The sequence below is a fragment of the Rhipicephalus sanguineus genome, chromosome 10, assembly GCF_013339695.2.
Source record: "Rhipicephalus sanguineus isolate Rsan-2018 chromosome 10, BIME_Rsan_1.4, whole genome shotgun sequence".
NCBI lineage: Eukaryota > Metazoa > Arthropoda > Arachnida > Ixodida > Ixodidae > Rhipicephalus > Rhipicephalus sanguineus.
In genome coordinates, this window is record NC_051185.1 from 130,450,752 (window position 1) to 130,464,615 (window position 13,864).

Here is a 13,864-nt window from a genome sequence, read left to right on the forward strand (position 1 = left end):
GTCGACTTCGATTTGCCAATAGCCGGTCTTGAGGTCCATCGAAGAAAAGTACTTTGCGTTGTGGAGTCGATCTAGGGCGTCGTTTATACGTAGGAGAGGGTACACGTCCTTTTTCGTGATTTTGTTCAGGCGACGATAATCGACGCAGAAACGTAGGGTCCCATCCTTCTTCTTCACTAACACCACGGGTGACGCACTCTTGGACGGCTGGATGATGTCGTCGCGTAGCATTTCGTCGACTTGTTTCTTTATGGGCTCACGTTCTCGCGTCGAAACTCTGTACGGGCTCTGACGAAGTTGCCCGGTGCTTTCTTCTGTTATGATGCGGTGTTTTGCGACTGGGGTCTGCCGAATTCTTGACGTCAAGGAAAAGCAGTCCTTGTATTGCAGGAGCAGGGTTTTGAGCTGGTCTTGCTTGACCTTCGGAAGGCCCGGGTTAACGTCTAAATCTGGTTCGGGACCTCGATTCGTCGAAGCAGGTTCGGCAGCATTGGAGAGGGCGAAAGCATTGCTGGCGGCCAAACATTTGTCGATATTGGCGACCGTCGTACCATTGTTGAGGTGCCTCTATTCGTGGCTGAAGTTTGTCAGCACTACCTTTGCTTTACCGTCACGCAGCTCGGCTATACCTCTTGCGACACAAATTTGACGGTTCAGGAGTAGGTGCTGATCGCCCTCGATGACGCCTTCAAGGTTCGCAGGTTTTTCGGTGTCGACGGAAAAAATGACGCTGGAGCGCGGCGGAACGGTCACCTGCTCTTCTAGCACATTCAATGCGTGGTTCCCTGGCGTCGCGTGGGGCGGCAGTGCTTTTTCTGAGGTTAGTGTTATCGACTCAGACCTCAGGTCGATGACGGCGCCGTGGTCACTTAGGAAGTCCATTCCGAGTATCACATCCCTGGAGCAGTTTTGTAGGATTACAATGCTCGCAGGATAAGTCCTGTTATTGATGGTGACTCTCGCCGTTCAGACACCAATCGACGTTATCAGGTGGCCTCCAGCTGTGCGGATTTCGGGTCCACTCCAAGCGGTCTTTACTTTCTTCAGCTTGGTGGCGAATGACCCACTGACGACGGAATAGTCGGCCCCAGTGTCGACGAGAGCGGTGATGTTGTGGCCGTCGATGAGAACGTCGAGGTCGTCGCTAGTTCGTCGTCTTGCGTTGCGGTTGGGTCGTGGCGTCGGGTCACGGCTGCGTCGGTTTGTTCTGCTGCTCCATGTTGCGTCGTCGTGTCTTCTTCGGTCCGCGAGGTTTCGTCGGCAGGGCTTCGTCTGCTTCGCGTCGTGTTCTGCAGCTCTCGTCGCGTTGTCGTCATCGTTGTCGTCATCGGCGGCCGCGGAGGATCTTCGGCATTTCGTCGTACAGCAACCGCACCTCCATCGGTTGCTGTCCTTAGTTTCCCGGACACGGGCTAAGCGACCGGCCCTGGTTTGGGCCAGTGTATTGCCGGCGGTGCGGTGACATGTAGCGGCCGGGCGACGGCGAGCGGGAAGGTCGTCGTTCTTGCCACTGTGTTCCGGTGAGGTAGTCGTCGATGTCGCGAGACCGTTCACCTGGCTGCGGGCGCGGCACGTTGACGGCGAATCCGCGTAGCCCCATCTGTCGGTACTGGCAGCGGCGGTACGTGTGGCCGGCCTCCCCGCAATGGTAGCAGAGCGGGCGGTTGTCAGGGGCGCGCCAAACGTCGGTCTTCCTTGGCGCGTAGCGCGGGGCATAGCGCTGGGCGACAGGAGGACGGTAGGGCGTCGGTGGTGGTGGCGGCGGCGTCTGGCGGCCGAACTGCTGCGGCAGCGCGGCGTCTGGACGTGGGTGAGAAGGGGGGGGGGGGGGCGTTGCGCCGCGCTGCAGGAGCGTAGCTCATGGCTTGCGGCTGAGGCACTGGCGGTGCAAGGTTGCCCAGCGACTGCTGGATTTTTGATCGAACGACATCTGCGATCGAGTCCACTTGAGGCTGCGCCGAAGGTAAGAGCTTGCGAAGCTCCTCCCGCACGATTGCTCTGATCGTTTCACGCAGGTCGTCGGAGCCGAGGGCATGAATAGCTGGGCTGTCTTTAATGAATCGGCGATTATATTGGCGGTTGCGCATTTCCAGCGTCTTCTCAATCGTGGTCGCCTCTGAGACGAGTTCTTGGACCGTAGAGGGTGGGTTCCGCATCAGCCCAGCGAAGAGTTCTTGCCTTACCCCTCGCATGAGGAAGTGGACTTTCTTGTCCTCGGGCATAGGAGCGTCAGCGTGGCGAAACAGTCGGGTCATTTCCTCTGCGAAGATGGCCACGCTTTCGTTTGGTAGTTGGACCCGTGTCTTCAGCAAGGCTGCGGCCCTTTCCTTTCTTACGACGCTCGCGAACGCCTCCAGGAAAGCCGTCCCAGCTTTGAAGGGTGGACTTCCGATTCTCGAACCTGGTCCTTGCTGCGTCTTCCAGGTAAAATAAGACTTTGCGCAGCTTGTCCTCGGCGTCCCAGTTGTTGAATGTTGAGACCCTTTCGAACGTCTCAAGCCAGGTTTCGGGGTCGTCGTTTGGCACTCCATAGAAAGTCGGCGGCTCTCTGGGTGGCTGCATCACAATCGCTGCAGGGGACATCGTGGTCGTCATTGTGCCTGTCGTCCTCGTCGCGGTCTTGGTCTTGTCGAGTAGGGGTCCGTATTCAGGTGGGGACCTTGCTGCCTGCGGCTGGCCCGCTGGTTGGCGTCGATGTCTTCTTGACGGTGTGGGCTCGCCTCACGGCTGGAGGGGGGCGTTCGGTACATGGACCGGGAAGCACCTCCACTAGATATCACGTGGTCGTGAAGTCGACGAAGGCAGCAGTCAACACGTCCGAGATGAAACTCTTTATTTGGCCGAACTTGTGGCCGAGAAACTGAAAGTCAAATTACAGCAGTACACTGATAGCGGCGGACAGAGCGTAGACCGTCGATCAACTGGCTAGCGGTGACGCGCGTCGGCATTTATACACGTGCCGTCGAATATTCCAGCGTTATCGCTGTGTTGTCACGCAAACTCAAGAATAAGCTCGAGTGTTCGCGTCTTGCGCGAAATCTTAACAAAGCGATCTACAATAATCGCGAAGCTTCTCGAACAATTAGGCGCGGTTTGCGCTGAGCGTTGCTGACACTCTTTGTGGGCGAAAATCGAATACAGAAAAAGTGATAATAAGAAACGCACGTGGCAATGTCGTGGTTTTTAAGACGTAAATTCTCACAAAAAAATTATTTTTAGGAAAAAAGAAGGATCTGATCTGCAGACAAACACGCATAATATATTCCATGATACATTTCACATTACAAAAATAGCGAAAGCAAATATCAAAGGCAGGTACAGGACGAGCCAAGTGCACTAAAGAATGTTTGCGAAGTAAAATGCAGGATTCATGCACACGTGAACCAAAATATTTTAAGCATGCACTGATATCAGTGTGTCCATTTATTACGTAAGTTTGACACCGGCAGAAGTTATCCTTGCATGTCCATTCGAAATACCGGCCGGAATCTTACGCTGCAAGTGCATAATGTGTTCTTCAGATGCCGCTTGTCACGTTTGATTTCTACTGTCCAAAGAAACCTCATATCTTGGAAAACGATACAGCGCCCAGCATTCCTGGAAGGATTGGTGCACTGCGGCACGCAACACCCGGTCATGGTGACGATAGCGAGCGCATAAAACTGGAGGGAAATGCGCACCGACCTAACAATAGCACTCACACCACGCACAAGTGACCGGGCGGGGGATTCAAAGTGGTGGCCACGCTGCCGCCAAGGCCGAGGAGGCGTCACCTGCCCTTTCAAGATATGACAGCACTCTAAACGAGGGTGCGCGCATCGAGGCACTCTAACCTAGCACCTCTCACAAAAACTGGTGCAATGGAATATTTGTTTAGGAATGGGCTGATGAAAAAGAGAGAATGGGTTGCCGCTTCGACATAGAGCTGCTCCAAAGACAAGCGCTGTTTGTCGTCTTAGTTCATCCTATCTGTCGCTTTAGCGTAGCGGTATATTTTATTAATTTCAAAACTAAGGATTTAGAAATCTTCTGACATTCAGGGTACAAAGACAGCATATTTTGTGTCATGCAGTAAGTGTTTGTGGCCAGCCTTGTTACTGCTGTGCAAGATGATACAATGGCGACAGCATCAACACTGTGCTTAGTTAGGGCAGCATTCTGCATTTCGCTTGTTGGCACGAGTCTTGCATGCATGCACACTAGAAGTGCCCTCACTGGGTGTTGGTGAATGCCTGCAATGCGGCTTTTCGTGGCAGTGCTTGTTCCTTCTGGATTTGTCGGCTGCATCACACCACATCATGTCGCACCCACATGTGTATACATCTGAGGTTTACGTTTAGGCACGTTGGTTTTTGTAGCGTTAGCTACACTTGCCTAGCCGGAGCCGATTTCGCGTGCATCCTCATGAGCCGTGCTGCGCATGCGCGAGGATCAGTGATGTCAAGCAGCTGGCTCACCGCTCTCCGCGCTCTCCGCCACCGCGCTCTCTCCGCCACCGCGATCTCACGCCCACTCCGCCGCTGCCGCGCGCGACTCGCTGCCGCCGGTCTGCACTTTCCAGAGGAGTGACGTCGTAGCCGAGGTAGACGTACTGGCGCCGGCGCGCGTGCAGCTATTCGCCTTCGCTGTGCAGTCGCCATATGACACTGCGCTGGAGCCGCTGGATAGCGCCTCTGACTGGCGTTTCCCAGTGTGGTTTAGCCATAGAGAAGGAGAGCGCAAATGCTGCTCAACGGCGTAGAAGAGCCGAGAAGCTTATCTCATCGGATCCCGAAGTAGTTGCCTGGCAATTAGCGGTGCAGCGTACGAAGAATGAACAGAAGAAGGCTAATAATCCTAGACAACCTGGAAAGCTAAGAATAATCAGCTGAACCTTTGCTAACGCTGCGTATATCCTGGCATAGCCGAGCTAAGGCACTGCAAATTTTTCATTATGTATCGTTGAACACAAAAGAAGGGACATGGCATTCGTTTTTTTTATGTGCAACATCTCAGGAGTTCATGTGCAATGCTAAACTTTGCTGTCACTATGAGTGCTTGCTTATGTCTCGCAACAAAGAACAATGTTTAGCGGGCCCATCCAGACTTTTACTTGTAGAATATGAAACATCTATGTATACCAGCCTTCGCATAAGCTTGAAGCATAAGCTTTTTTGTGTCTTTATAAACATCTTAGCCTAGGCTGTAATTATAAGGACATTCCAAGCACCATTGCATCTGGGTTTTTCATTCTGTAGGTGTGTATTTGAGGGTCACTTAAATGGCGAAGATCAGGAGATCACAAAATATTTTGAGATTCGGCCAGCATCTACGTGTTTTCTTGATATGTGAAGGTGACACGCAGCTGTTCCACAGAATATAATGAAATGAATGTAAGGTATTTTTAGCTATCTTTGATTGATTGTCGTGAGGTGTTGCACTGTGTACTTGAGATGTTGAATATTTTGTGCCATACTGAGTGCAAAGTAAGCAAAGGCAGATCACAATTATAGATGCGCAGTCATAATTTATACATGTAAAACCAGCATGCACACTTTTCTGTGTTGTCTCAGCATGCTCAATGAAACATATGCTTTTGGGCGTGCGCTGTGAGTGCAGCATACGCAAAGGCCTGCATTCACTACTTATCATAGGAGGACTTGCACAAACAAAGTCGTGCATGTTTGATCAGGCTGCTTGCCAGTGCAATGCATCATCACTGTTGCCTCGTGCAATGACCATTGCCTCAACCCCTCAGGCCTGATGGCATCGGAACCGTCACTGTCGAGGAGAAGGACATGTTCGCTCAGGTCAGGGAGCGTCTGCGCATTCTTCTGGAGCACCAGATTACCCACTTCCGGTGAGTGCTCACCAACACTTTTCTCAATACAGTGGCCTGTGATGCTCTAGAAGGCCTACATGTCTTTCTCGGCTCTGTATTCGCAATGCCCACAGACTGTCGCGCCGCCAAGCGGCATTCAGGAGCGTCCTCTCGAGGAAGCTTACTAGAAGACAAAATGGCAGCACTACGCTGTCGCACCCTTGTTCGGCTGTGCCAGCCTCAGTGTTAACGCGTTGGCAGGACAGGAACACTACGACTTTGCATGCTTCTTGCATCAGTGAAAAAACTGGGCCCTCCGTGACACGAGAAATCTGATTTGTTCTTGCGAGACGCGAATTTTTGGTAAAAATACGTGGCCTCGCGCTTTCAATGATAGCTCAAAGCGTACACATATCAGCTTCGCGAGGTTTTCTATAGCCGCGCAGGTTAGTTAAATATTATCGTCTGACATTTTCAGTTGAAACTGTTTTACTTGCATATAGCCCTCGTCAGTGTTTTTGTAGAGCATGAATCCCATAACATTGTACGCGGGAGGTCGCACGGGCTCTCGATGTGCTCTTCTATAACTGAGCAGTTTCAAGTTGGCGATACATTAAATAAGGCCTCTATCTTTTGTCGGGAAAGCGCTGCTATGAATCGTGCGAGCGACGTTTCAGTCATTCGAGGACGCGTCCACGCATTTCGTGGAGCGAACGCTGTCAACGCCGTCACCAGTGGGGCTCTTCGATTTTCGGACTTCTGGCAGTTCTCTGGCAGCCAGAGATAGCCAGAGGGTCAGCCAGCTAGTTCCGGTCGGGACAGGAAATAGCGTCTTGGTCACGTGTGTGGGAAGCCCGAGACAACCCGAAGCTGCCCCAAGATTACAAAATCGAACGCTGGGACAGCCAGCGTAAACGTAAACAAACGCTACCGCCGTGGCAGCAAACGAAACTTTGCGCCGCGTGCGCGTTGGTTTTTCTGCATTGCCCGCTTGAAAATATGTGGCTAGGTTTGCTGAAGTGCTGAAGGGATATTCTCGAGCATACGGATTTGGGATACGATCACGTACGTTCGCAAAATCGTGCGCAACTCGCCCCGTCCGCGAACAAAACAGCCAGCTGGCGCACGGCGCCACGAAAGCGATGCAAGGGGAGCTACCGCGCCGCTAACGGCTTAACCAGCTCACGTCTGCTTAGTACGTGTAACAGTCGCTGCACAACACGACGCGAAAATCTCGCGAAAGTTATCGTGTCCCCAAAAGAGCTAGAGGATGTATCGCGTACTACGTCGCACACACGCGTTGACGAGCTTGCGTTTTGTCATATCTTGAGGCATGCGGTGGTATGGGTACCACGAGTGCAAGTTATATCTAAAATAAACTTCCGTGTGACGCGTCTTCGACTCGTTTTGGCAGATGTTGCCTGAGCCTCTTTTCCAGACCAAAGTGGCACTCCAAAAATCTCACGTACTAGCTCAGCTTTTATTTGAGCTACTAGGTGATAACAGCGTACATACTGCATGGAATTATTACTAAGAGGTGGAAAAAGACAAAGCCGACGATGGAATAAGCAACAAAAGAATGTATACATTTCTGAATTCATCTTCGTTTTTTCACATTGAAGCGTCGCAGCATAACATAATACCATACCTCATATACTGGCCCGTAGATCGAAGTACGCTCGCACGCCATTCGCGACCAACGAGGATCACACAAAAAACAATGTCGCGATCGCTTTTATTCGATCACTGCATTTTATCAACATCGAAGACCTAGTTGACATAGTTAAGTTCTGACGGGGTTCACGCACGCAAACATACGGCGAAGCGAAATAGCTAGTTCGATCACAATAGTCTCAGCTAAATGCACACAAAGCACACACAACACCACAATCGAATACTACTACGAAAAAATAAACTCGAAAGGGGTTTCCATGCGTTCGTACGAACGTGTACATAACTTATGGGACATGTGCACGACGCAGTTAGAATGGTTAGAACGCGACAGTTCGCCGCGTTGTTCGCGGAAGGAAACTTCACGGGACACATAAGAAAAGCAATAAACATTAGCTCCAAATGCTCGCCGTTACTCGTAATCGCGCCATCTCGCACGGCGGAACGGCGCCGAGGGGCCCGAGCGTAAGGACAAGCGAAGGTGTAGTCCGCAAGCGCCCGCATTGCAATCCGTCGAGTCCTCACAAAGATGGCGGCGAGCGCGTATCGTCTCTTTTCGGCGTCTGCTAGCCCGAAACCTTCCAGAGAGCTTCCACGACTAAATTGTCCTGGAAGCTTCTGGCGACCCTCGGGCACCCCGCGGGTCGCCAGAACCGTCCAACCCGAGAAAAACGAACGCCAACCGGAAGTGCGCCGCGGGGGGGTCGGAGCAACCCGAGAAAAACGAGCGCGCTCTGGCTGGCTCTGGCAGCCCGCGGGTACAGTGTACTAGAAGTATTGGATAGTGGCCGGAGCGGCGGGCGGCGGCCGTAGGCAGCGTGAAGCCAAGAGCGAAAACTCCCGCTAGGGGCGCGGGTGTGCTTTTCCCGAGGAGACCATGCCGGCTGCAAGCGCCTGCCGCCTTACTTTACCGCGTGTTGTTGCGACGGGTCAGCGTGTTTTTTTGCAAGTGAAGCCGTGACTCTTTCTGTGTTCGACGCTGTGCTAATGACGCTTTGAGGGTAATGGAAAGGAAGAAGAAAAAAAACGGATACGCATTGCTATGCACCCGGATGCAAGAGCGGGTATCCTGGTTTTCGAGAAGCGAATGGACGCACGTTGTCTCTTTTTGGGGTGCCGAAGGACAATGAACGGCGGAAGCAATGGGACAGAAATCTTCACCGCAAGGACAAGACATTTTCCGAGACTTCAGCTGTGTGCGAGAGGCACTTTGAGGAGCATTTTATTTTGCGCGACTATGTGCACGTCGTCAACGGTCAGGAAGTAAAGATTCCTCGAGGTAAGCCGGCGCTGACCGACGACGCGGTCCCTACTCTTCTGCCCGATTTGCCAGCCTACCTCTCAAAGGAGACGCGTCAGCGAAGACCAGAGAGAAAACGCGTTGCTGCGTGCCCAGCTACATGCACGAAGAAGCTGCGCTTGTCTCGACGCGATGTTCTTGATACGTCATCCCCAGATGTGGGTGCGGATGGCGACGACAGTCTGGATGGGATGGTGCCCCGGCATGATCTTCATACGATTGTGAACACTGTGAGTGTCCCGAACGGGTGGGCGCGACTTGAGGCTCCGGACTTTGATGGTGTTGTGTTCGCCACGACAAGTGTAAAAAAAGAACCATTTGCTCTTCTTCACGAAAGAGTGCTGATGTTTGCAACGGACTGCGCAGGCACAGTTACCACCCGCCTATACTTTCGCGGAAAAGAGAGGAAGGACGTTGCAATCAGATCGGTAAAGGAAGCGGCAGATACTTTTAGATACTCCGATAGTGCTTTCCTTTGCAAGGGTGCCATGGACCAAGCAGAGTTTGAAAACAACTACAGCAAGGATATCACATGCCACCTCAAACAATCCGTAGACATTGCATACGGCATTGTTCTCAGCAGATCTTGCTCAGGAACAGTAAGCAAAGAAGGTAAGCACTTAACTTGTTCTGCGACATTGTGCTGTTAATTTTTTTTATGTGGGAAAAGCACCCTTTGAGACATGAAAAAAAAAAACAGCTTCACTTGTACATTGCAGTGTAGTATCATGTAGCTACAAACTTCATGCGTCTTCGAGGCTTTTCTAAAACTTTTCAGCGCGAACGGGACGGAGCACGAAGTTTTCGAAAATGTATCAGTTCCAACTCGCCACTTCGAGGCTCATAATTTTCAGCAAACCAGATGAATACTATATCTTACCATCCTACTTATCCAAGTGAAAACTAAACGTGTAATTGAAAAATGTTGCCACGCACTTACAGGGAACTGTCCATTTGGATTCAGCCTATGTCATGTGTTATTACAAATTAATAAAGGTGCCAGAAGGCAATAACAGGAAAGCACAAGTAAAATAGGGAATTCGCTGTGAGAATAACGTTGGACTGCTACAAGAAAAATCTAAAAGTTTGGCTTGTGCTGTTCGCTGATGTGTTGAATAATTTCTTACATATTGTAACAAGTGTTGCGTAAATATGTCTCTGAATATGAGAATAAAAGTCAAACTTTTTTTGCTTTAGGTTCCGTCTGTGTAGCATGCCGCTACCTAAGGAAGAGCCTACAATCAAGAAAGTCCTGGCTCAAGACAAGAAAGCCTGTGAAGAGGAACATTACTAAGCACCTGAAGCTGGCTCGGCAAAGGACAAAGCGCTTGGCCTCACGTGCTAGCACACTGCAACAGATGGTTTCCAGAATGAAAAATGCAAATTCGAAAATCACTGAAGACGCCTTCAAGAGCAAACTTGAAACATTGCCATCAAAACAAAAAGAGGCCGCTATGCATATGTTTGCAGCAGCTAAACGTAAAGGCATGCGGGGAATGGCATACAGCAAGAGCTGGATCCTCGAGTGTGTCATTATGAAAATGAAAGGCCCGAAACTATATGAGCACATGCGCAAGCAAAATATTCTGACACTCCCAGCAAAATCAACGCTGAGCAATTACCTGAAGTCTTATAGGACCGGGTTTGGCTTTAATCCCAAAATTTTTAAAGTCATTAAGGAAAAAACAAGCACGATGGATAATTTCAAAAGACATGGAGGACTGCTAGTAGACGAAATGAAACTGTCAGAAAACCTAGCTGTTACTTCCGGTGCACTCATTGAAGGATTCGTTGATCTGGGCTCCTTCACACCTAAGACTGACAAACACGCTGTATGCGACCATGGAATGGTCATTTGTTTCGTACCGTTTGTTGGGAAGTGGACGCAGATCCTAGCCGTATTCGCCACTCATGGTAACGTGAAAGGAGACCTGCTAGCAAAAATTATGACAGAAGCAGTTATCCTTGCAGAAAACGCAGGATTATTTCTTGACTTCATTACTAGTGACGGCGCATCTTGGAACAGGAAGATGTAGTCTCTGATGGGAATTGGAGCGACTACAACACTGACAAAATGCAAGGTGCAACACCCAGTTGATGCAAGCCGTTCACTTCACTTTGTGTCCGACTTTCCGCACTTAATTAAGTGCCTCAGAAATGGGCTTCTGAAGAGCAGCTTCAACACACCAGCAGGCGAGGTAAGATAGTTCAGTAGGTTTTCCCTGCATTTCACCTGTTGCAAGCAGGCCGTGTTTGTATGTACAGGGCTTTATATTGGTTTAAAATGCAAACGGCTTGTCTTTTCTCTGTGTATATTTTGCAGGTCTCCCTTCGTCCACTACGGAAAGCACTGGAGCTTGACGGCTCTAACGTAACTCTTCAAGCCATGGCTGGAATAACAAGCAGTCACACCAACCCGAACAACTTTGAGAAAATGAGGGTTCCCTTTGCATTTCAAGTGTTTGGTGACAAGGTGCTGAATGGTCTTCGACTGTATGAGAGAGAGCTGGAACGCATCTGTGGAAGCATACAACCAGTGCTCATCTTCTTTGGGTAAGTTTACGCGCAACGCTTTTCCTAAGGTACATTTATTCAGCTATGAAAAAATCGCAGCACTATATATTCGACCATGAACTAAATCTAATAATGCAACTTCTTGTATTTTTTTTTCAGAATGATCCGAGACATCATTGAAATAATGACATCCAGATTTCCAAGACAAGCCCTGCGGCCAGACTCTGCGTCAGAGGACAAGCTTCTCTCGTTCTTGACGTACCTGACTGAATGGGAGCTGCGTGCAGGTGGTCGAGGTGGCTTCCTTTCGGCATCTACTGCGACTGGCCTGAGAGTCACAATTGCTAGCGTTCTGTCATTGCTGACATATCTGAACAAGAACGTTGGCTACAAGTATTTAATGACCTGCAAGCTTAGTCAGGACCCAGTGGAAAATCTGTTTGGCATAGTACGACAATCAAGCGGTTGCAATACTCATCCAACACCACAACAGTTTCTAATTACCGTGTCTTGCCTAAGTTTTTACGGGCTTGCAAGATCCGTATCTAACGGCAATGCTGAACCTGGTGTTCTTACCGCCCTGCTTGAGCCAGACATGATGGGAGACCAAAAGCCTGGAAAGAGGGACATCATCGAAAGTCTTCTTAGTGACGATGACGTTCCCTCTGCAGGAACTCAAAAGCAGGGCCCTGTCCCAGATCATGCTTCATGTGTTCAAGCAAAAAGTGATGACCGGCTCATCTTTTACATTTGTGGTTACGTTGCCAGGAAGTTTTTGTTGAAATCGGAGTGTGATGAATGCCACAAATTGCTTCTTACAAAGAAGGATGATGTTAATTGTCTTGCTGCTGCTCAGTACACCCGGCTGCGAGACAATGGTGGCCTACTGTACCCAACTGGATGGCTTTTCAGATTTATTCGAAGGTTAGAAAACCTATTCACAGCCACATTCAGTACGCAGGAGCTGCATCATGAGAGTGTGATGGATGTCATTGCTCTTGTTAAGAGAAACCGCCAAGAGCGGATTGGATGTGCCAGCCATGCAGAGTCGTTGACCGTGAAGGTTATGGCTTTTTATGTCACCACTCGGCTGCACTTTTTTGTGAAGTCTTTAAACCGTTCGAAGAGTAACAGTCGGGAGACCTCAAGATACCTGAAATTGAGCCGCTGTACATAAGTATGTATAATGGTATTGCGTGCTCTCTTCCGTGGAACTCTTCACAAGCAGTATGTTTTGTGAATATGCCTCCCCCTACATTTGATAATGTGACCTAAATAAAAGTGTCTGCAGGAGGCTCGTGCTTCTGATATGCAAGTTTATTGCATGCATTCATTCAGCAGAAAAATAGTTTCTATGTTTCCTGTTGACTGGTGCAGCTAAATAAAGTTTATAAACACAAAGCGAAATTTCGATGCGTTCTGCTGCAGCAGCACGAAGTGCATGCATCCCGATCAGATATTGCTGCAGGTAAGCGCCATGTACTATCATCGCATGTTACAGATCTTAGGGTTGCTTACATAACGTCTTGCTGAAATATTTGATTAAGAGTGCGCAGCAGCGCAAATGACAGGAGGGGACAGAAGAGAAGACACATCAGCGCTCTGATTCTTCTCTTCTGTCTCCTGTCGTTTTGCGCTGCTACACACTCTTAATCATGTACCAACACGCCCAATCTTGCTGTCTTTTAAGTGACATATTTGGCACGAGGAAAAATGAACATGACATTCTAAAACCTTTCGACGGTGCACTCGCTCATGGCGGCCAGCCGGGAGGAGGAGGAATGAACTATTAGACACTTTCAGCTGAGCGTCACTTACGCTCAGCCTCGCGCAGATGTAGCTCCCCGAGACGGTGCAAGGAACTGCATACATTTCGCGTTTTTCATGAGCGCCTCTTGCCGAGACGGACTCAACTTTGCTCCAAAACGACGGCAAACGCTCCGGTCAGTTAACTTTCAAGAGGAGCGAGAGATGCATTCTGCGTTCCACCGCTCGCACGATAGTTCTGTTCACGCGCACTACACTTCATACAACGCGTTTCTGTGTAAACGAGGATTTAAAAAAAAATGCTGGAGTGGAAAATCCCAACGCATAGGCGGCAAAGGTGAAGCCACGGAATAGGGGAGCGACCAGCCGCTGCTCGGGAAACGAGCTTGCGCGCCATCTGGCGACCTTCTATGCAGGACGCATCGCGCCTAGGCCGCCGCTCCGGCCACTACCCAATACTTCTAGTACACTGTACCCGCGGGTAGCCAGAAGCGGAAAATCGAAGAGCCCCATGTTGGTTTCATAGACAGCGCTGCGCACGGCCGGTCTGGAGGCGCGCGCGCGCTCCTGGGCTGCGCTGCTTGTTTTTGTACGTTTGTTGATGGGTGGCAGCACACTGCAAGCGAGTTGCTTGTTGACCGGTTTGAGAGCAAAATTTTCTCCGGGCGGGGTGCCCAGACGTCTGTCTAATTGTAAGCATGGTGACCCGGAGTGGTCGAAGTTGTTCGGCGGTAGAAATTCTTCAGATTGCTTTCAGCAGTAATGTTCAAAGAAACCATCTTGACGACGAGGATTTTTCACTGGATATTCGC

At 50.0% G+C, this 13,864-nt stretch overlaps 1 protein-coding gene across 3 annotated transcripts in view; it reads left to right on the plus strand.

Annotated features, from left to right (window-relative positions):
- LOC119372450 (calcium-dependent secretion activator) overlaps positions 1-13,864 on the plus strand; it is a 1,123,203-nt gene that overhangs the window by 369,264 nt on the left and 740,075 nt on the right. For all 3 annotated transcript variants that reach the window (XM_049419575.1, XM_049419577.1, XM_049419576.1), the window contains one exon: positions 5,738-5,839. In XM_049419575.1, coding sequence (XP_049275532.1) covers positions 5,738-5,839 — 102 coding nt within the window. The remainder of the gene's footprint in view (positions 1-5,737; positions 5,840-13,864) is intronic.